The 22,629-nt window shown below is 39.1% G+C and overlaps 1 protein-coding gene across 2 annotated transcripts in view; it reads left to right on the top strand.

The window, feature by feature from the left end:
* The window catches only part of flt3 (fms related receptor tyrosine kinase 3), an 81,232-nt gene extending 58,799 nt beyond the window's left edge, over positions 1-22,433 (top strand). For both annotated transcript variants that reach the window (XM_073043814.1, XM_073043815.1), the window contains 7 exons: positions 3,871-4,007; positions 7,461-7,579; positions 7,670-7,792; positions 15,288-15,399; positions 15,486-15,585; positions 17,083-17,188; positions 17,899-22,433. In XM_073043814.1, the coding sequence (XP_072899915.1) occupies positions 3,871-4,007; positions 7,461-7,579; positions 7,670-7,792; positions 15,288-15,399; positions 15,486-15,585; positions 17,083-17,188; positions 17,899-18,036 (835 nt within the window). In that variant the 3' untranslated portion in view covers positions 18,037-22,433. The remainder of the gene's footprint in view (positions 1-3,870; positions 4,008-7,460; positions 7,580-7,669; positions 7,793-15,287; positions 15,400-15,485; positions 15,586-17,082; positions 17,189-17,898) is intronic.
* Positions 22,434-22,629: the final 196 nt, after the last annotated feature.

Here is a 22,629-nt window from a genome sequence, read left to right as displayed (position 1 = left end):
GAGTGCAATAATAGGGTCATGGTCACTGTATGTTTCTGGGACAGTGAGGCTGGGATCTCACTGAGTTGAGGCTTACATTGTGTGCGAGTATGTGAGCATGCACGCGCATGTGGGGGCAGAATGTCACCGTCACAACATTACCTCATGGGCCTCAGCTCTAAGCTCTGCAATTCTGCACAACATCACTAGTTCTGCAACCATCTAATTCCTGTATACCTTGCAATGTGTCTTCTGTTGTCCCTCAATTACTTTTGTATCCAAGATACGGTTTCCAAAGTTCAAAGTAAAATTTATTATCGGAGTGCATACATGTCACCATATACAACACTGAGATTCCTGAGTCCTGCAAGCATACTCAGCAAATCCATAGAACAGTAACTGTAAACAGGATCAATGAACAAAAAACTGTACAAATGCAAATATAAATAAATAGCAATAAATAATGAATATGAAATAACAAGATAGAGTCCTTAAAGTGAGATCATCAGTTGTGGGAACACTAGAAATAGAATGAGTGTGGTTATCCCCTTTTGTTCAAGAGCCTGATGGTTGAGGGGTAGTAACTGTTCTTGAACCTGGTGGTGTGAGTCCTGAGGCTCTTGTATCTTCTGTCTGATGACAGCAACAGGAAAAGAGCATGGTCTGGTTGGTGAGGATCTTTGATGATGGATGCTGCTTTTCTATGACGTTTCTTGTAGATATGCTACTCATTGGAAAGGCTTTACCAGTAACATACTGGGCTGAATTCACTACCTTTTGTAGGATTTTCCGTCAAAAGGCATTGGTGTTCCCATACCAGGCCGTAATGCAGCCAGTCAGCACACTTTCCACCACAAATCTATAGAAGTTTATTAAGGTTATTGATGATATGCCGAATTTCTGCGGGCTCCCCTGAGGAAGTAGAGGTGCTGTCATGCTTTCTTTGCAATTGCGTTTATATGATGGGCCCAGGACAGGTCCTTTGAGATGGTGACACCCAGGAATTTAAAGTTACTGACCCTCTCCACCTCTGCTCCTCCGATGATTACTCACTCATGGACCCCTGGATTCCCTCTTCTGTAAACTTGGTCCTTGGTTTTGCCAACACTGAGTTGTTGTTATGACACCACTCAGCCAGATTTTCAGTCTCCTTCCTGTATACTGATTCATCACCTCCTTCGATACAGCTCACAACAGCAATGTCATCAGCAAACGTAAATATGGTGTTGGAGCTGTACTTAGCCACACAGCCATAGGCACTAAGCAAGTAGAGCAGGGGGCTGAGCACACATCCCTGTGGTGCACCCTGTGGTGACGGGTCTGCAGTTGCGGAAATCCAGGATCTAATTGCACTGGGGTTTACTGATTAGTTTTGAGGGGATAATGGTGTTAAATGCTCTTCACTGAACCCTAGAATACTGGAGAGTGAAGATGCGGACATGAGACTACAGCTCTGCATTTGATAGTATCATCCCTCAAAGCTAATCAATGATCTCTAAGACTTAGGCCTAAATACCTCCTTGTGCAACTGGACCCTCAATTTCCTTTCTTACAGATTTGGATCGTCAACATCTCTTCCACAATCACCATCAGCACAGGTGCACCACAAGACTTTATACTCCTCCCCCTGCTCTGCCCACTTTATAGTTATGGCAGTGAGGCTAAGTAGAGATCCAATGTCATATTTAAGTTTGCTGACAACATCACTATTGTTGGCCAAATCAAATGTGGTGACAAATCAGCATATAGGAGGGAGATGGAAAATCTGGCAGAGTGGTGTCATAACAACAACCTCTCACTCATTGTCAGCAAGACCAAGGCATTGACTATTGACTTAAGGAGGAGGAAACCAAAGGACCATGAGCCAGTCCTCATCGGGGGACCAGAAGTGGAGAAGATCCGTTACTTTATATTCATTGGTGTTATAATTTCAGAGGATCTGTCCTGGGTCCAGCATGTACAAAAGTGCCATTACAAAGAAGACACATGCTTTTACTTCCTTAGATATTTGCAAAGATTCCTCATGTCTTTAAAACATTCATAACCATTTCAAAGTAAATTTTATTATTAAAGTATGTATAAATTAAAATTACCTTGAGATTCGTCTGCTTACAGGCAGTCACAAAACAAGAAACCCGAAAGAACCCAATTTAAAAAAAGAACAACACCCAATACTCAGAGAGAAAAAAAAATCAAATCAAATTATGCATGCAATAAAGCAAGCATCAGCATTCAGAACAAAATTCAGTCCATAAACCCGAAGCCGGGAGCAGCTGGAGGAGGCCTCAGTCTCAGTACGTCACACAGAGGCATCCTTAGATGCACACTGGAGAGTGTAGTCACTGGCTGCATCACAGCCTGGTATGGAAACACCAATACCCTCGAATAGAAAAGCCTACAAAAGTAACTACCCAGTCCATCACAGGTAAAGCTCCCCCCCGCAACTGAACATATCTACAAGGAGTGCTGTCGCAAGATAGCAGCATGTATCATCAAGGAACCCCACCATTCAGGCCATGCTCTCTTCTCGCTGCTGCCATCAGGAAGGAGGTACAGGAGCCTTAGGCCCAACACTACCAGGTTCGGGAAAGGTTAATACCCATCAACCATTAGGCTCTTGAACGAGAGTGGATAAGTTCACTCACCCCAACACTGAACTGTTTCCACAACCAGTGAGCTTGCTTTCAAGGACTCTACAACCTAAGTTCTCAATAAATATTTATTTGTTTGTTTATTTATTTATAATTTTGTTCTTTTTTAAACATTTGCACAATTTGCTGTCTTTTGTATGTCGGTTGTTTGTCCATCTTTGCTTGTGCGCAGCTTTTCATTGATTTGTATTTACTGTGAATGCCTGCAAGAAAATGTACCCCAGGTAGTATGTGTTGACATGTATGTACTTCGGTAATAAATATGAATGAATTTGAAATTTATTAAAAACATCTCTGTTGTTTGCAGAGGACAGGCCCTGAGATTGCACTACTACCTGAGACCCCCCTTCCCTTCTTCTTATTCCCCACCCTCACCTTTTATCCCTTCTCACATACCGATCACCTGCACCTGGTGCCCCTCCTCCTTCCTTTTCTCCTATCGTCCACTCTGCTCACTTACCTTCCTCTCCAGCCCTTTACCTTTCCTACCCAACTGGCTTCACCTATCACCTTCCAGCTATCCTTCTTCCTCCCCCCCCCCCACCTTTTTATTCTGCTGTCTTCCCCCTTGCTTTTGTGCCCTGAAGAAGGGTCTCAGCCTGAAACGTCAACTGTTTGTTCATTTCCTTGGATGCTGCCTGATCTGCTGAGTTCCTCCAGCATTTTGTGTGTGTTGCTACTAGCAGAAAGACTAGGTGCAATGAAAGAAGTTGAACACAGGCTCTTTGGGAGGGAAGATGTGAGATATTAGAATAATAATCAGAGAAACATGGAGGAATGGGTGTGGGATGAGATTAGCATATGGAGAGAGATACATATATGGAGAGCATCAGGGGAGAGATTAGCTGCAATGTGATATCAGAGAGAGGTGAAGAGAAGAGAGTAAAAGCAGCTTGTGTGCATGTGTACATACATGAGTATTTGTTTGTGTGTGTTTCTGTATGAGAAAGTTTAAGTCCATTGTAAGGAAATATATCTGATGAATCTGTAAGGTGGGGAAGGAATGAACTCTAAATATAATGTGAAATCACTTTGCTTGAAGTTGTGAGATTACATTTTGGTTACAGTACCAGTCAGCAGTGTTGCTTCTGATGAAGACCTCCCTTGCCAGTATTACTTTCAGATAAGTCCGGAAGGCCAATATTGCCCCTGTGAATACAAGACATCCCTTCTGCAAAAGATGTGATCCACGTATCTGTCTGGGTATTATGATAATACCTTTATTTCATATTTTGATTAGGTACGATAGTGGAAATTTTCTGCAAAATGGATCATATATACCAATAAACAGAAAGACTGGTACAGATACCTTCTCACATACAAGTGAACATGATTTGTTATTCAGTGAGAATGAACTAACTAGTCCCAGCAATTCAGGTAAGAAGTTCTGCATGCAGGAAACAAACATGCTCCTGATTCTTTGGCACTGTGTATAAAATATAGAAAATTAATATGTGTGTGAACAGTATCTTTGTTTTGTGTAGATGGAATAAAAACATTGTTGAGGTCAGTGCTCTGTATATTAAAACAATATTAAGTTCTCAATTCCTAGATGCCCATGTGTAATGATATACATAAAAGACATCTTTGACTACGACTCAGTAAAGATGTTCAGCTGGGGAGTAAGTCACACTCTGGTTTTTTTTCCATGGCTGAAATGTGGTAGAATATAGTAATGCACGAAGCCAGCTTTTTAGATGTCTGGCGATTGGTAGTCAGGAATATCTAATACAGAGCAGTGGCTTATGCAGCAGAGTTCAAGAGAAAGAAAGACCTTGATATCAAATCAGAAATGGAGTACTTTTAATAATTCTAAATGGTTGCAAGTATGATAATGTGCAAAGTATTGAAAAAGATGATATTGATAAAGAAATTTGCATTGATTATTATTACTGTCTTAAAATAATCATAATCAGTTTGTGGCTACCATGCCTTGATTATTGCATTATAATACATTTAAATGTGGAACAAAATTTTGACAGGAGGCATAAACTCTTCTTGGGATTCCAGCCTGGTACAGGTGTCGATTTTAACTGACATTTCGATGACAAACTCCACTATTTTCATCAGGGATGATACCTAGGTGTGTCTAGTCCAGTGGGATATATACTCAGCTCCTGTTGGCCTGATTGGTTAGTCCTCAAACAGTCAGTTTTCTGTTGTTCCACCTTGTTTAACATCATATTTCAGTTCTTACTTAGAGTGAGACCTTCATCTTTGTTAAAATTCTTATTCTCTAGCCTTTTTTCAATAGCTTCCTTCACCAGGCGATCCCAAAAGCCATTGGCGCAGCACAGTAATTTTGTGTCATTGAAATCAATCCTGTAGTCATTGTGTAATCAATGTTCTGCTACCACCAATTTCTCTGGGCAACCTAACCCAAAATGCTTCCTATGCTTCTTGATGCGGGTTTTCACCGTGCACAATGAATACAGGATTGACTTCAACACCACAAAACTACTGTGCTGCGCCAATGGCTTTTGGGACTGCCTGGGAAAGAAGCCATTGAAATAAGTCAAGGGAATAAGAACTCTAACAAAGAGGAAGGTCTCGCTCTCATTTAAGAACAGGAATACGATTTTAAACAATGTAGAACAATCAGGAGGGATGGACGACAGAGTATATATACCATTGCAGCATAGTGGGCCATTGAAGAGTTTATGCGTCATATAAGCTGGGACAGCACTTCCTGTCTGACAGGAGATCCGAACTCCATACCTAAGAGCCTAAGACCATAAGGCACATTCAGCCCATCGAGTCTGATCTGCCCTTTGATCATGGCTGATTTATTTTTCCCTCTCAACCCTATTCTCTCCATAACCTTTGACACCCTTACTAATCAACCTGCGTTTTAAATGTACTCAATTACTTGGCTTCCATAGTCTGTGGTAAAGAATTCCACAGAGTCACCATCCCTCTGGTGAAAGAAATTCTTCCTATCCTCTGTTCTAAAGGGATATCTTTGTATTCTGAGGCTGTGCCCTCTGGTCCTGGACTTTCCCACTAAATGAAATATCCTCTCCACTTGAACTCTGTCTGGGCCTCTCAATATTTGCTAAGTTTCAATGAATGTAGCTGTGGTTTGTGCTATGCTTTAGAGTGCTGCTGCCTGTAAGAAATTTAGTATGTTTAGGGTTAGGATTAGTAAATTGTGTTGGCACCAAAAGCATGACGATACATGCAGGCTGTTTCCGGCACATCCTCAGACTCAATGACACATTTCACTGTATGTTTTGATGTGCATGTGACAAATAAAGCTGTTAAAGCTAAGCTAATCTTTGAGATTCCCCCCTGACTCATCTTAACTCCAGTGAATACAAGCCCAGAGTCATCAAATACTCCTTATGCTTTAAGCCTTTCATTCCTTGAATCATTCTTGTAAACCTGCTCTGGACCCTCTCCAATACCAGCACATGCTTTCTTAAATAAGGGGCCCAAAATTGTTCACAATATGCCAAATGTGGTCTGACCAATACCTTATAAAGCCCCAGCATCACATCCTTGCTTTCTTTTATTATAGTTAGCTCAAAATGAATGCTAACATTCCATTTGCCTTCCTTACTACCGACTCGAATTGCAAGTTAACCTTCAGGGAATTCTGCACTAGGACTCCCAAGTCCCTTTGCATTTTTGATTCCTGAATTCATTCACCGTTTACAAAAACTGCATCTCTGTCTGTTCTACGAAAGTGCATGATCATACACTTAACTACACTGGATTCCATCAATTCAATCATACAGATTATTAACATACAAATAATTTCTTCTGGGGCTTCCAGCCAGGTACAGGTATTGATTTTAACCGATGTTTCAATGATAAATTCCATCATCTTCACCAGGGATTATGCCTAGGCACATCTAGTCCAGTGGTATATACCCCCATTGTTTGTCCCTCCTGATTGGTTAGTCCTCAACCAATCAGCTTTCCGTTGTCCCACCTTGTTTACAATCAAATTCCAGTTCTTAATTAGAGCGAGACCTTTCTAACCAATCAGGAGGGACGGATGACAGGGGTGTATATATACACTGCTGGATTAGACATGCTGAGGCATCATCCCTGATGAAGAAGGTGGAGTTTGTCATTAAAGTCAATACCTGTACCAGGCTGGAAGCACACAAAGAGACTATTCGCCAAATACACTGGGATAACACTAGATTAATTTTGATTAACATATACCATAAAAAGTATCAAACCCAATACCAACCTCTGTTTTAATGTCATTAGTCACTGGTAGCCAACCAGAAAAGGCCCCTTTTATTCCCACTCTTTGCCTTCTGCCAGTCAGCCAATCACCTGTCAATGCTCATATCTTTCCTGTAACACCATTGGCTCTCATGTTGTTTAGCTGCCTCATGTGCGGCACTTTGTTAAATACATTCTGAAAATCTAAGTAAACAACATTCACTGACTCTTTTTTTCTATTTTGCCTGTCATTTCTTCAAAATAAATTAATTATTGTCTGGAACTAATTTTTATTCAAGCTCTGTACAAATATCAGAGAAAGTATTCTAAATTCAGTAACTATTCCTCCAGTACTATAAATATTATAATAACACATTCAGATGCAATTTTTTAAAAAAAGCTATTTTAAACAACTAATACTGACTCAAATAAAAGAGGAAACGCCTATGTTCTCAAATAGCTTAATGCTGTTAGTTTATCTGCTTTGAAATACGAGTAGTTATGGTACATAACAGAAGTGATATAAATTTTCAAACAAAGAACAAATACACTTTTGTTCCCAGGAAAGAGCATTTAACAGACTGTACGACTTACCACTTAGTCATAATTGTGACATCATTACAATTTTGGGCATTTTTTCCTCTATAGCTGTATATCAGAATACCAATAAATATGAAGATGATGATCTACACGTCCTTACTTTTGAAGATCTTCTCAGCTTTTCATACCAAGTTGCCAAAGGGATGGAATTCCTCACTTCACAAAGTGTAAGCTTACTTAAACCGACTTTGCGTTGAGCATTTAAAGTTTTTCCATATGAAATTAATACAATTAAGTTAATCACTGGTTCTTTGTAGTGTATTCACAGGGATCTGGCAGCTAGAAATGTGTTAGTGACACACGGGAAGGTAGCAAAAATATGTGACTTTGGATTGGCAAGGGACATCATGCAAGATTCTAATTATGTCATCAGAGGCAATGTAAGTCAATATTAATGTTCTTTGTTCCCTTACCCAATCTCACATCCACACATGCTGGGAATGATTTTAAAACTAGATAACAATGTATACCTGACAAGAGAACCATTTGCCTGTTTATATTTATTGCAATTCTCCTTCCCAATTTTCACCTTAGCCCAAGTGAAGAGCAGGAGCTGTTTAATGGAGAATGAATCTGCAGTTGTCTTTTTTAAACAAGAGGAAAAGTTCAAAAATATTTATTTTCCCTCCAACAGCAGTTGGTAGCTGGCAAATGAGAGCACAAACTGTACTTTTCCACTCCATAACAAACATGAAATGTTAATCATTGTCTCTGGCTACTGTTGAAAATATGATCTAACTCTGCACATGCTCAACTTTTTTGTCTGCTCACCTTTTTACAGATAAAATTAAGGAATATTTCTGGGGAAACATTTATTTATACATACTTTTATTGAATGCATGCAATTTTTGGGTATCTGGCAAAGATGGAAAATACTAGAAATGCATACTGGATCCATCAATTTTAATGAAATCAATTAATGGTGCTGATATGACTCTTCATCAGTTCTGCTAAGCTTTCAAGGAATTAAATAAATTGATTCTCACCTCCGAAGCCACGTGAATTTGTCTTTCCTAAGCTTGTCTTTCACAAGCGACACACACAAAATGCTGGAGGAACTCAGCAGGCCAGGCAGCACCTATGGAAAAGAGTAAACAGTTAATGCTTCGGGCCGAGACCCTTCTTTCCAGCAGCTTCAGATTCTCTCGTGTTTGTGATGTCTTTCACAAGCATCAGTTCTTCTCACCACTTATTTTATTAGGTCTGTTGTGATATTTTACCAACTCCTGTGATGTACGTGTGTCTCTCACATTCTATCCTTCTGCTAAACCTGTTTCTATCTGTCGCTGTTTTCTTAACTTTTCTATCCTTTGTTCCTGGATCCACTCCAACCTTTTCATTTCCTTATTGTTTGACTGAACGATAGTCAGTATTTCTGGCTTGACACTTCATTTTTTTCTGTATGGATCTCTTGTTCATGTAGCATGTAGATTTCCTTCAATGGTCAGTCTCACCCTTGATCTTTTCTCTTATCTCTTATAACCATATAACAATTACAGCACAGAAACAGGCCATCTCGGTCCTTCTAGTCCGTGCTGAACGCTTACTCTCACCTAGTCCCACTGACCTGCACTCAGCCCATAACCCTCCATTCCTTTCCTGTCCATATACCTATCCAATTTTACTTTAAATGACAATATCAAACCTGCCTCTACCATTTCTACTGGAAGCTCGTTCCACACAGCTACCACTCTCTGAGTAAAGAAATTCTCCCTCGTGTTACCCTTAAACTTTTGCCCCCTAACTCTCAACTCATGTCCTCTTGTTTGAATCTCCCCTACTCTCAATGGAAAAAGCCTACCCATGTCAACCCTATCTATCCCCCTCATAATTTTAAATACCTCTATCAAGTCCCCCCTCAACCTTCTACACTCCAAAGAATAAAGACCTAACTTGTTCAATCTTTGCCTGTAACTTAGGTGCTGAGACCCAGGTAACATTCTAGTAAATCTTCTCTGTACTCTCTCTATTTTGTTGACATCTTTCCTATAATTCAGTGACCAGAACTGTACACAATACTCCAAATTCGGCCTTACCAATGCCTTGTACAATTTTAACATAACATCCCAACTCCTATACTCAATGCTCTGATTTATAAAGACCAGCATACCAAAAGCTTTCTTCACCACTCTATCCACATGAGATTCCACCTTCAGGGAACTATGCACCATTATTCCTAGATCACTCTGTTCTACTGCATTCTTCAATGCCCTTCCATTTACCATGTATGGATTATTCCTACCAAAACGTAGCACCTCACACTTATCAGCATTAAACTCCATCTGCCATCGTTCAGCCCACTCTTCTAACTGGCCTAAATCTCTCTGCAAACTTTGAAAACCTACTTCATTATCCACAACGCCACCTACCTTAGTATCATCTGCATACTTACTAATCCAATTTACCACCCCATCATCCAGATCATTAATGTATATGACAAACAACATTGGACCCAGTACAGATCCCTGAGGCACACCACTAGTCACTGGCCTCCAACCTGACAAACAGTTATCCACCACTACTCTCTGGCATCTCCCATCCAGCCACTGTTGAATCCATTTTACTACTTCAATATTAATATCCAATGATCGAACCTTCCCAACTAACCTTCCGTGCGGAACCTTGTCAAAGGCTTTACTGAAGTCCATATAGACAACATCTACTACTTTACCCTCATCAACTTTCCTCGTAACCTCTTCAAAAAATTCAATAGGATTTGTCAAACATGACCTTCCACGCACAAATCCATGTTGACTGTTCCTAATCAGACCCTGTCTATCCAGATAACTATGTATATCATCTCTAAGAATACTTTCCATTGTTGTTGTTGTTGTTCGTCCTTCGGAGTCGAAGACGACCACGACTTCTGACAGGTGGACGGTTTGTGATTGGTGAGGCCAATCCGGGCCCCTGAAAGCTCACCCACATGTAGGACACATGAGGGTAGGTGCTGCAGTGGAAGTGGAGGTAGCTTGAGCCTTGCGTGTGGCGCGTTTCCTCTGAGCCTCTGCGGTGCGTCTGATTTCTGCTGCATATGCTCCTTTAGTGGTCCTGCTCCACCAGGTTGGGCGGTCCACAGCAAGCGATTCCCAGCTACTGGGATTGATGTTGAAGTCTTTGAGGGACACGACTCCAAACTTTCCATTAATTTACCCACCACTGACGTCAAACTGACAGGCCTGTAATTGCTAGGTTTACTCTTAGAAACCTTTTTAAACAATGGAACCACATGAGCAATACACCAATCCTCCAGCACCATCCCCATTTCTTTTTTCTTTTTTTTTGTGATCTTTTTTATTGAAGTTCATCATCAAACAAACATTTCCATAAGATGTATTTCAGACATTGTACATATATATCATATAATCATATATATCACAAATCTCCACAAAGTATTTATCTGAGATATACACTTATAGAAAAGAGTGGAATGAAAAAACAAGCAAAAGGAAAGAACTATAATGAAAGAAGGAACACTGTTCAGTTTTGAAATGCTTAAAGAGAAACACTTAATAGAAAAAAGATTTTTATCGGTATTTACAGATGTGACAATATGTTAATAAGATGCTTAGAAATGTAACTAAGGCAAGTACATGCTTAATAGAACTATTTAGAAAAGCATATAATTCAGATAATGGTAGTAGAATCATTTCAAGCATGTATAAGGGGTTGTCAAATCTTAAAACACATTCGACTTCATACATTAAAACAAAATGGGAGAAGGAAGGAGGGATAATTATATCTGAGGAAGAATGGACAACAATATGGAGGTATCAATGGAAGTGTACCAGTTCACAGAAATGGAGGGAGTTTGGATGGAAAAACTTGATAAGATATTTTATTACACCCTCTCAGAAATCCCATTATGATAGTAACCCTGTTTGCTGGAGAAATGGTGGAAATCAAAATGCAAATAATTATCATATTTTTTGGGACTGCCCTGTTATCAAAAACTATTGGAGGGGGATACATAATGCCCTACAAGGCATCTTTAAATGTGAAATACCCTTAGAGAGTAAGACCATATATTTTGAATATATACCTCAAGAATGGTTTAAAAGAGACCATCCCCATTTCTAATGACATTTGAAATATTTCTGTCAGAGCCCCTGCTATTTCTACATTAACCTCCCTCAAGGTCCTAGGGAATATCCTGTCAGGATCCGGAGATTTATCCACTTTTATATTCCTTAAAAGTGCCAGTACTTCCTCCTCTTTAATCGTCATAGTTTCCATAACTTCCCTACTTGTTTCTCTTACATTACACAATTCAATATCCTTCTCCTTAGTGAATACCGAAGAAAAGAAATTGTTCGAAATCTCCCCCATCTCATTCGGCTCCACACATAGCTGTCCACTCTGATTCTCTAAGGGACCAATTTTATCCCTCACTATCCTTTTGCTATTAATATAACTGTGGAAACCCTTTGGATTTATTTTCACCTTACTTGCCAAAGCAACCTTGTTTCTTCTTTTAGCTTTTCTAATTTCTTTCTTAAGATTCTTCTTACATTCTTTATATTCTTTGAGCACCTCATTTACTCCATGCTGCCTATATTTATTGTAGATATCTCTCTTTTTCCTAACCAAGTTTCCAGTATCCTTTGAAAACCATGACTCTCTCAAACTTTTAACCTTTCCTTTCAAACTAACAGGAACATAAAGATTCTGTACCCTCAAAATTTCACCTTTAAATGACCGCCATTTATCTATTACATCCTTCCCATAAAACAAATTGTCCCAATCCACTCTTTCTAAATCCTTTCACATCTCCTCAAAGTTAACCTTTCTCCAATCAAATATCTCAACCCTGGGTCCAGTCCTATCCTTCTCCATAATTATATTGAAACTAATGGCATTGTGATCACTAGACCCGAAGTGCTCTCCAACACATACCTCCATCACCTGTCCTATTTCATTCCCTAACAGAAGATCCAACACTGCCCCTTCTCTAGTTGGTACCTCTATGTATTGCTGCAAAAAACTATCCTGCACACATTTTACAAACTCCAAACCATCCATTCCTTTTACAGTCTGGGCTTCCCAGTCAATGTGTGGAAAATTAAAATCTCCCACAATCACAACCCTGTACTTACTACAAATATCTGCTATCTCCTTGCAAATTTGCTCCTCCAATTCTTGCTCCCCATTAGGTGGTCTTTAATACACCCCTATAAGTGTTACTACACCTTTCCCATTCCTCAATTCCACCCAAATAGCCTCCCTAGACAAGCCCTCTAATCTATCCTGCCAGAGCACCGCTGCTATCACTTTTGCTTACCTTTCAAAATGGACATAAAGCATCTCGTGACACTACTCGAAGCTGAGCAGGGATCCAACATTCATCTCTCAGCTGCTGCCACAAAATGCATACTCGTGGCACAATTATCTCATTGATATCTATGGAGTCTTGCCATGTTGACAAGTGCATTTCTAGGAACTGTAATACATATGTGAAAGACACAATGCAACTGCAAGTTCCTTCTATATTTCTCAGTGAACATCATTCATCACAGCTGATCTGCACTCTCTAATGTCCTGTTTCTTTCCAAACGCTTCCCTTATGTGTCTTTATGATTACTTTCACACATATACTAACAGACCCACCACAATGCTACGCATGAGAAGTAGAGATCTCTTCTATTCAGATGAACAGGTTGAAGAAGGAAGGCATTTTAGACATAACCTTTTTAACCATGTTTTATTTCTGTCCTTATTACATTATTACAATAAAATGACAATCTGGAAAGCTGGCATGTGAAAGTTAGCAGCTTCTTTCCAGCATAAACTGAGGACGGTGTACAATGGTCCACTATGCTTTAAACATTGTGAGTGGATATATTTTACATGACCAAATTACAAAGACAGTTTCCATTTAAACATTGACTTCAGAAGCATAAGCTAATATGACATATATAGCATTAGTAAACTATCCTCTCTATTATATTACTATCTCTTTTAAATTACATAATATGCGATCTTGCCCAATGAAAGATTGGTTGCAAGCTGGCTACTTTAAGCACAGTGCCCATTTGAATTGACTTCATAACTTACATCCTTCATATCCATGAGGAATAAATATCTTTACGTCTCCATCTAATGTGCAATGTGCAATTTATAGTCATTTGTAATAAATAGTATGTACGTAAGACAGTCAATATAACATAGAAATACAACTGTATCAGCATGAATTAATCAGTCTGATAGCCTGGGGGGAAGAAGCTGTCCTGGAGCTTGTTGGTCCCGGCTTTTATGTTGTGGTACCGTTGCCCAGATCGGAGCAGCTGGAACAGTTTGTGGTCGGGGTGACTCGGGTCCCCAATGATCCTTCGGGCGCCTTTTTACACACCTGTCTTTGTAAATGTCCTGAATAGTGGGAAGTTCACATCTACAGATGCACTGGCCTGTCCACACCATTCTCTGCAGAGACCTGCGATTAAGGGGGGTACATTTCCCATACCAGGCGGTGATGCAGCCAGTCAGGATCAGAATCAGAATCAGACTTTAGTCGCCAAATACCTATGCACATACAAGGAATTTACTTCCGGCAGATGTTGTCTCTCTGCTCATATCAATAATAATGATAAATATAAATGAAAATATAGATTATACATACAGGTAGTGCAATCCAAGTAATAGTTAGCCGACAGTTAACCGGCAGTTAACTGTTCAGCAAAGTGACCGCAGTAGGGAAAAAACTTCTCCAGTGCCTTAAACTTCTCCAGTGCCTATATTTGCTCTCAGTTGTGCCCCTGTAGAAAGTTCTTAGGATGTGAGGACTCATGCCAAACTTCTTCAACCATCTGAGGTGAAAGAGGCACTGTTGTGCTTTTTTCACCACACAGCCGGTATGCGCAGACCTTGTGAGTTCCTCTATGATGTGTATGCCAAGGAACTTAAAGATGTTCACCCTCTCAACCCCAGATCCATTGATGTCAATAGGGTTAGCAGTGAGATGAGGATTTGGACTATAACCTTGCCAATACAGTGAGTGTAAACAATTGATGGGAACTAGCATCACACACTTTGTAGGTTGACAGACTGCCAATATAAACCACCTATAATATTAAATCACTTTTTTCTCTGTCCACAGATGTTACCTGAATATTTCTAACATTCTAATTAATTGCAGATTTGCAGAAGGTACTGCATTCTATACCTCACAGTTCCAGCATGTTTATTCTTTTCCACTCAGTCATTTCCTTCTATTTACTTTCCTACACACATTAATTTCCCTTTTCTAATTAGGACTGTCTGTCACCTAGACAACCTTATTCTAGTTTCTACCATAGATACCCTCTCCGCCTTGGACACTAATTTGCTCTCTTCCAACTCTCTCAAAAGTGTTTTCTCATTTTTTCAGTCTGATGCAGGCTCTCAATCCTGATACACTAATTCTTGTTCCTTTTACACAGAGGCTGCCTGACCTACCGAGTCACAGCAGTATTTTCATTTATTTGTTCTTATTGTTATTTAGAGATACAGTGCAGAATCGGCCATTCTGGCCCTTTGAGTTGCAATGCCCAGCAACCCCCAATTAACCTTATCCTAGTTACTGGGCAATTTGCAATGACTACTAACTGGTACGTCTTTGGACTGTGGGAGGAAACTGCAACACCCAGAGAAAGCCCACAGATTCCACAAGGAGGATGTGTACAAACTCCTTACAGAAGATCCTGGGATTGAACTTGGAACTTCAAGCTTTAGTAGTGTCGTGCCTAGCATACAGAAAAAAAATCTGTTTTTATTCAAGGAAGCATTGATGTGCCCTGCAGAGAGATCTGATTATCATACCTTTCATTATACTGGGAAAAAGTTACTAAGGTAGCTTATTATCATGTTAATTGTTTAATTTTATTTCTCTGTTATATGCAGGCACGTTTACCTGTCAAGTGGATGGCTCCTGAAAGCTTGTTTGAAGGCAGTTACACAACCAGTAGTGATGTCTGGTCATATGGAATCTTACTATGGGAAATATTCTCACTTGGTAATCATGGATTCTTTTGTCCATTTGTTTTCCCAAGATTTTTGCTTAATTTTCTTGCCTTAATGCCCCATATTGAATATCTTCAGGTGTCAATCCATATCCTGGAATCCAAGTAGATTCGAACTTTTACAAGTTAATTAAGAGTGGATTTAAGATGGAGCAACCATTTTATGCAACAGAAGCAATGTAAGTCTTTTTATACTCAGTTTTGCATAAGAACTTAATTTGTAGGAATCACTCTGGCTACACACTTCTGAAAGAGTAAGAAGATCACAACAATTTGAAGAGCTCGAGGAGAGCAAGCTTTGTGCATCATCGTTGAGGCTATCTATTTCTAATATGTTGGTCCTTACCACGATGAGGACACTCTCAGGTTGGAGGAGCAACACCTCATATTCCGACTGGGTAGCCTCTAACCTAATGGCATGAACATTGATTTCTCTTATTCCCAGTAATTTCTCACTCCCCTTCCCCCCTCCTCTCTTTTTTCCATTCTCCCCTCTCATCCTTCCTCTTCTCCTCACCTGCCTATCACCTCCCTCTGGTGCCCCTCCTCCTTTTCCTTCTCTCATGACCTTTTCCTCTCATTCACATTCTTTCTTTTACAGCCCTTTACCTTTTCTACCTATCACCTCCCAGATTCTCACTTCATCCCTCCTCCCACAGCCCCTACCTTCCTGCTATCAACTCCTTCCTCTCCATGTTATTATTCTGGCTTCCTCCCTTCCTTTCCAGTCCTGATGAAGAGTCTTGGCCCAAAACAGTAACTCTTTATTACTTTCCATAGATGTTGCCTGACCTGCTGAGTTTCTCCAGAATTTTTTGTGTGTTGCCATCTCTAACTCTATAATGTTGCTTCAGTTTATCTGTAGCTCAAATCTTCCTTCAATCTTTGTTTACTAAACCTTGAGTTATATGCATTCCTGTCTAATATCCTTCTAGATATTAAAGCTACCATAATATCTATTGTCAAAGTCATAACTTGCATCAAGTCCTCTTCACTCACCATTCTGTGTTTCTGAGCTATATTGGTTGTGTGCAAAGCAATAGCTCATTTTAGTATTCTCCACTCCTATTTTCAGTTACCCATACCTTTAAGTTCCCTTCTTCCCTGACATCCATGTCCTTCACCAATCCTAGCCTCTTGATCAATTAAGTAAAAAGCATAAATCATTAATGTTAATGAGTACACTGGCATAAGACAAAGGTTCCATGCAGTGTAAGTCTAGTCAATGCAAAACCTAGTTTTTCACTTCTGCATATGACTGTCAAGTGAAAGCCAAATACAAGCGAAGAAACAAATCCAAAATGCAGGAAAATAAACTGAAATGCCCACAATTCTGAAACTGGATGCTGCTTGGTACAAAATGTAATTGAAGCATTTCCTTACAAGTTAAGCTGCTCAGACAGCTCCAGCTTTTGATCATATTTTAGCAAATACTGCAGGACCAATCTAAAGAATGTTAAGTATCCTTCAGATGAAGAAAATCAATAAATAATTGTTGTGTTGCAATGTGTAGCAATAGAACCTCATATCTTAGCATCTCACCAGTACAAACTTGCAAATGCAAACATTTTAATTTGAATATTTTGTATATAGGATTCAAGGACTCCATTTATCTTGGTGCAATGTTTTTAATTTTTTTTCTCAAGTTCCTAATATCCTTCTCCATGTTTCCACAGCTACAATGTGATACAATCCTGCTGGGCTCTTGATCCAGGGAAAAGGCTCACATTTTCAGACTTGGTTTCTATTTTTGAAAAGCATCTTGCAGATGCCGAAGTAGCAGTAAGTGAGCTTAGACCTTCTGGGGCAATTTTTGGCATAGTTATTGTATTTGATTAGAAGGGTTTTGTAATCACCTAAAATAATGAACTTATATAGCCCCAGAACATCACTGGTCATTTTACTAGTCAGTAACTAACTAGTTAATTAGTCACTGTTCTTACATAAACAAACTTGCAACCTGTTTGTCCATGGTCAGGTTTCACATCTGGTAAGTAATAAGCGCTGAGCTTGAGCAAAAGCTTGAGCTTTTGTGTCTTCTACCTGAGAAGACAGAATGGGGTCTGTGATTATGTTGGCAGCTTTCCTGGGGCAGTTGAAAGTGTAGGTGGAGCCAATGCAGAAGGAACTTATACTTTATGAAAGTGTTAGTGAAGACAATATGTTGAAGTACAACATTTTGTCTCCCAAGTGGGCAGTAATTTTATTAGATCAAGATCTAAAAACTTGCTGTTGTTAAATTGGCTTATTATTTCCCCAATAGAGTCATAATCTAAAATGTTATGTTTTTAGTTTAGTGTGAATGGGGCTTGTGCTGTGTTATTGTTCATTCAATTTGTAAGAGTTCTTGATCTCCTAATCTGATTATAATTCACATTGTGAAATGCTATAACCTCACACATGTATTATGAATTGAGATCTTTTTACATAAATAGATTCTATTGACAGTATAATTTTACACTAACTTACAATTTTGCTTTATTAATGTTCAGCTTTACCACAACAATATGGAGTGCAAATGCAATTCAAACTATAAAAACCTACCCATTAATTCCCAGAAGAGTGTCCTGAACCAGTCTGCATCATCACTGAATGGAAACATTCTACTGGATCAAGACATCAAAGACTAGTCTTTCTTCTATACTGACCAATAAGAAATGGGTAGCTTCACTGGATTCAGTGTATTTTTATCTTTAAACTAATCATGAATTTCAAAGCTGCTAACATGTAATGCTTCAAGCTATTTGATTTTTGTTGTGTTGCAACTAAATTGTTCTGGAAAGTAGAGTTGTCACAAATTTGCATTCAGATTCATTTTATTATCACACGTACATCAAAATATCTGATGAAATGCGCCACTTGCATCAACAGCCAACACAGCCTGAGGATGTGCTAGGGCATCCCGCAAGTGTCGCCATTCTGGGGTCAACAAATTACACACAGAATACTCAGCAAAACAGCACAGAACACAACAAGCAACAACACAACAACAGCAAAAGAAGCCCCATTCCTACCTCCCACCCAGCCACCCATGCACCTACACAGTCCTCCAACCCAGAACAGGTTATCTCCAGTCCCCTTGCATGTTCCCCTTTGTATTACAAACTAGTAGGTTTAATATCTTTCCCAAAATTAAGTGGATTTTAAGTCATGAAAGCTGACAGAATTTATAATGGAAAACTGAAAGCTGAGATATTTTTGAGCTGCTTACTTGAGGAGTTAGATTTTAAAGAATATTTTAAAGGCAAAGAGAGCAAAATAAAACCCAAGAAAGAGGTGAATGAACTAGGGTTTTTTTACGGTTCATCATACTGATATAAAGATACAAAATCTGGAAAAACTCAGCAGGTCAGAGCCATATGTGGAAAGAGAAACAGAGTAAATGTTTCAGGTTGAAGACCCATCATCAGACACTCTGTTTATAATTTAGAGCGTGGATGACTGAAGGTACAGGTGCCATGGAAGGGTTCGGTGCACTGGGCTATGTGGAGAAGTGCAGGCAGCAGGAATGTATGTAGAAACCCTGAAATGTTATAGGGCTGGAAGAAGTTACAGGGATAGAAAGAAATGAGGGTATGGAGTATTTTGTAAAAATAACAACACTACTAGGGTACATAGAAGAACTTCTTGTTTCCTTTCCATAGAAATTAATAGAAGTGAGTAAAATCCATAATGGAGAATATTTTGCATGTTCTGTGAGACAAATTAGGGTAAACACATGTGTTTATGTTATAGTCAGAGTAATGTCATTCTTTCTCTCTTTATCATATTATTTGTTTAATCCAGTCATTAGATGTTGGTCTTATTGACAGAGGCTTCAATTAATCCCATCCTTAATTGATTTTCAGCAGAGTGGCTTCCTAAACTAACTCAGAGGTAAATTCAAAGTCAAGCACATTGCTGTGGATCTATACCGGCACAGAAAGCAATAGATTTCCATTTTTTGATGTTTTAGAGAGTTGCTGCAATCTTAAGCAAAAAAAAAATACTGCTGGTTGAACTCAGCAAGTCAGGCAGCAACTGTGGAGGGAAATGGACAGACATCATTTTGAGCTGAGACCTTTTACTTGGGCTTCTTCCAGCATCGTTCTTGGTGTTTTAGATGACTTCTGAAGTTATAAGTGTCTTGTCATGCATTGTATACAAGCAATTATTATGAAGTATTTAACTCATGACTATGTGTTGAACAAAAGGACATGTTCAGTCAGCTGATTGTATTCAGAGCTATTAAAGTTAAAATCTGTGATACTGGGACGATAGTGAGTAATAGGCTGCACATCTTGCAAGCTTTAGACTGTGGCATCAGGAAAGGCAAAATGCAGAAATTTCAAGTTAATGTTAATTATGTCTCCAAAATATAGAGTTCATTCTTTGGATTATTAAATTAGGTTTGATGGTTTCTTTCCATCATGCATTTTTTAACTTTTTTCATTTTTATGTCTTTTCTGACACTTTCTAACATTACCCAGCCAAGCAAACAAGTAGGTGATTAATCCGCTGCTATTATGGAAGCCAATGAAGTTAAAAGGAGCTGAGAGTTTCTCATATTCCATGTGGCAAATGGCTGTTCTTCAGGCAACACCTTTCTCTAATGACAGCCAATATCAGATGCGCAAAGGGGAAATCAGCAGGTGACAAGCCATGACCCCAATATGACACTGAGGGAGTGCTCTAAATGAGAAGTCGGTGTTGCACTATTGATCAATATAAATATGTAAAATATACAGTATTAGAAGCAAGACAGTAGCTAGGGAAAGAGGAGGACCCATTGGGGACCCAAAGGAAAGTCTTTTGAGTGAAGCCAGGGGACGTGTGAGTCCTGAGTGAACACTTTGTATGAGGAATGTTTGGCACCTCTTGGACTGTATTCCCAGGAGTTGAGGAGAATGAGGGGGGGAATCTCATAGAAACATTCCGAATGTTAAAAGGCCTGAACAGATTAGATATGGCAAAGTTATTTCCCATGGTAGGGGATTGTAGGACAAGAGGGCACGACTTCAGGATTGAAGGACGTCCATTTGGAACTGAGATACGGAGAAATTGCTTTAGTCAGAGGATGGTAAATCTGTGGAATTTGTTGCCACGAGCGACTGTGGAGGTCAAGTCATTGGGTGTATTTAAGGCAGAGATAGATAGGTTCTTGATTAACCAGGACATCAAAGTGTATGGGGTGAAAGCAGGGGAATGGGGATGACTGGAAGAACTGGATCAGCCCATGATTGAATGGCAGAGCAGACTGAATGGGCCAAATGGTCTACTTCTGCTCCTATATCTTATGGTCTTATGGTCTGATCAGAAGAAGACATTAGATAGACTATGCTTGGAATATTATGTGTATAGGAGCAATGTCAATGCTAGAAAGAGTGTAGAAAAAATTCACCAGGACGTTGCTTAAAGTGAGAGATTTAGAAACGAGTTAAGAAAAGAAAGAAGCTGGACTTGATCTTATTGGAGCAAAGTGGCTGAGGAGTGATCACATAGTGCGTTACAAAATTGTGAGAGGCGTAGGCAGGGTAGATACTCGTAGTCTCTTTCAATGGACAGGGGAGCTTAAAACTAGATGACACAAGTTTAAGGTGAGTAGGGAATGATTTAAAGAAAATCAGCTTTTCTCACAGAGAGTGGTGGGTATATGAAACAAGCTGCCAGAGGAGGTTATAGAGGCAGGTGCAGTCATAACATTAAAAAAAAACATTTGGACAGGTACACAGATGGGAAAGTAATAGAGTGCAGGAAAATGGGATTAGTGTATTTAGGCATCTTGGTCAACATGAACTAGTTGAACCAAAGGCCTGATGTGTGCTGACATACTCTATGGCTATATGTTTTCTAATATTCTTTACTTTTGAATTTTTGCTTCTGTATTTTAGAATTAGTAAAAATTGTATTTATATTACTATGTGATCATGTTCTCTGGAAGCATTTCACCATTGGGGTATGTATCAGTACTACTCATTAAGCACACTTCATTACAGGCTTACTGAGTAACACCAAACATTAGTAGTCAAGGCTGGCACAATAGCACCATTTTATTTGGAGGTGCAGTCCAAAGAAAGACAACTTTGGATTATTGGAATCAAAAGTAAAACACAATATTTTTACCAAGCTGGTCAGTTGCTTACTGATTCTGAAGATTTTGTAAGAAATGGATATGGCAAATTTGCCAAGAGTTTTGATCCCAGATTTACATTTGAGTTCAAAACCCATATGTACGGAACATAACAATTTTGCACTGGACCTTACTGATTTATATATCTGGTTTGCTTATATTAAAAATAAGCATTATAAAACAGAATATCATTGAAAGTAATCTCTTGTCTTTGTACAAATTGTTTCCAATACGTCTCTACTAGCAGTTTTAGATTTAGGATCCTTGTAATTAAACAGTGCTGCTGGTTTCCCCTACTGCTAACTTCCTCATTTTGAGTCTGCGACTTGCTATATCTGAAATACAATGTAAGTTTTCTAGTATTCTGAGTTTATGGAAGGATTGTTCAGTGTGCAGCCAGATTCTTTTCTGTAGAAAGAGGAAGGAAACTGAAGGGAGAAAAATATCAATGTTGTTTCCATGTCCATCTGAGCAGCTGGCTACTGTTCAGCATGCTAAGCCTGTATGATGAGAGCTTATGGGCATGAAAGTGCAACGTACTGCTTGGGCACTGAAGTAAAAGGAATTAATTATTGAGATTTGCAGTACAGGTGAAACATGCCATACTGTTGGAATATATCTGGCTTTAATTACTAAGTGTGAAATGGGGAAATAATTATTCCTACACTCCTCAGCTTGATGTGCTCCCATCTTGAAAAAGCAGAAAACCTACTTACCTACACATCATAGCTGCAAGGATGATTAGAAGCTATAACATGATATACTGCTGCTGTAACATCTTGAAAATAACTTTTAATGACTCCATTTCCATCTTCTTGTTCATTATTATATTTATACTAATGGCTATTTGAAAATTGTATTTTTAATAGAGCACTTCTCTTTATATTACATTTGAATAAAATTTGATGTAAAACTTCATCTGTCGTCTTAATGCATTTGTTTTATTTACCAGCATTAAAGTCATACACCTTTAACAAGTTTTTGGATCTTTAAATATGTCTTTCTTTTATACTGTTATTTTCACCAGCACAGTTTTGGCAGCAGTTGTGCAGATGGCTTTGCTACAGATTGTGGTGTAATTTTACATAGCAAATCGAGCCTCAGAGCAAAGCAT

Source organism: Hemitrygon akajei, chromosome 4 (genome assembly GCF_048418815.1).
Source record: "Hemitrygon akajei chromosome 4, sHemAka1.3, whole genome shotgun sequence".
Lineage (NCBI taxonomy): Eukaryota > Metazoa > Chordata > Chondrichthyes > Myliobatiformes > Dasyatidae > Hemitrygon > Hemitrygon akajei.
This window is presented reverse-complemented; position numbering and strand designations above follow the sequence as displayed.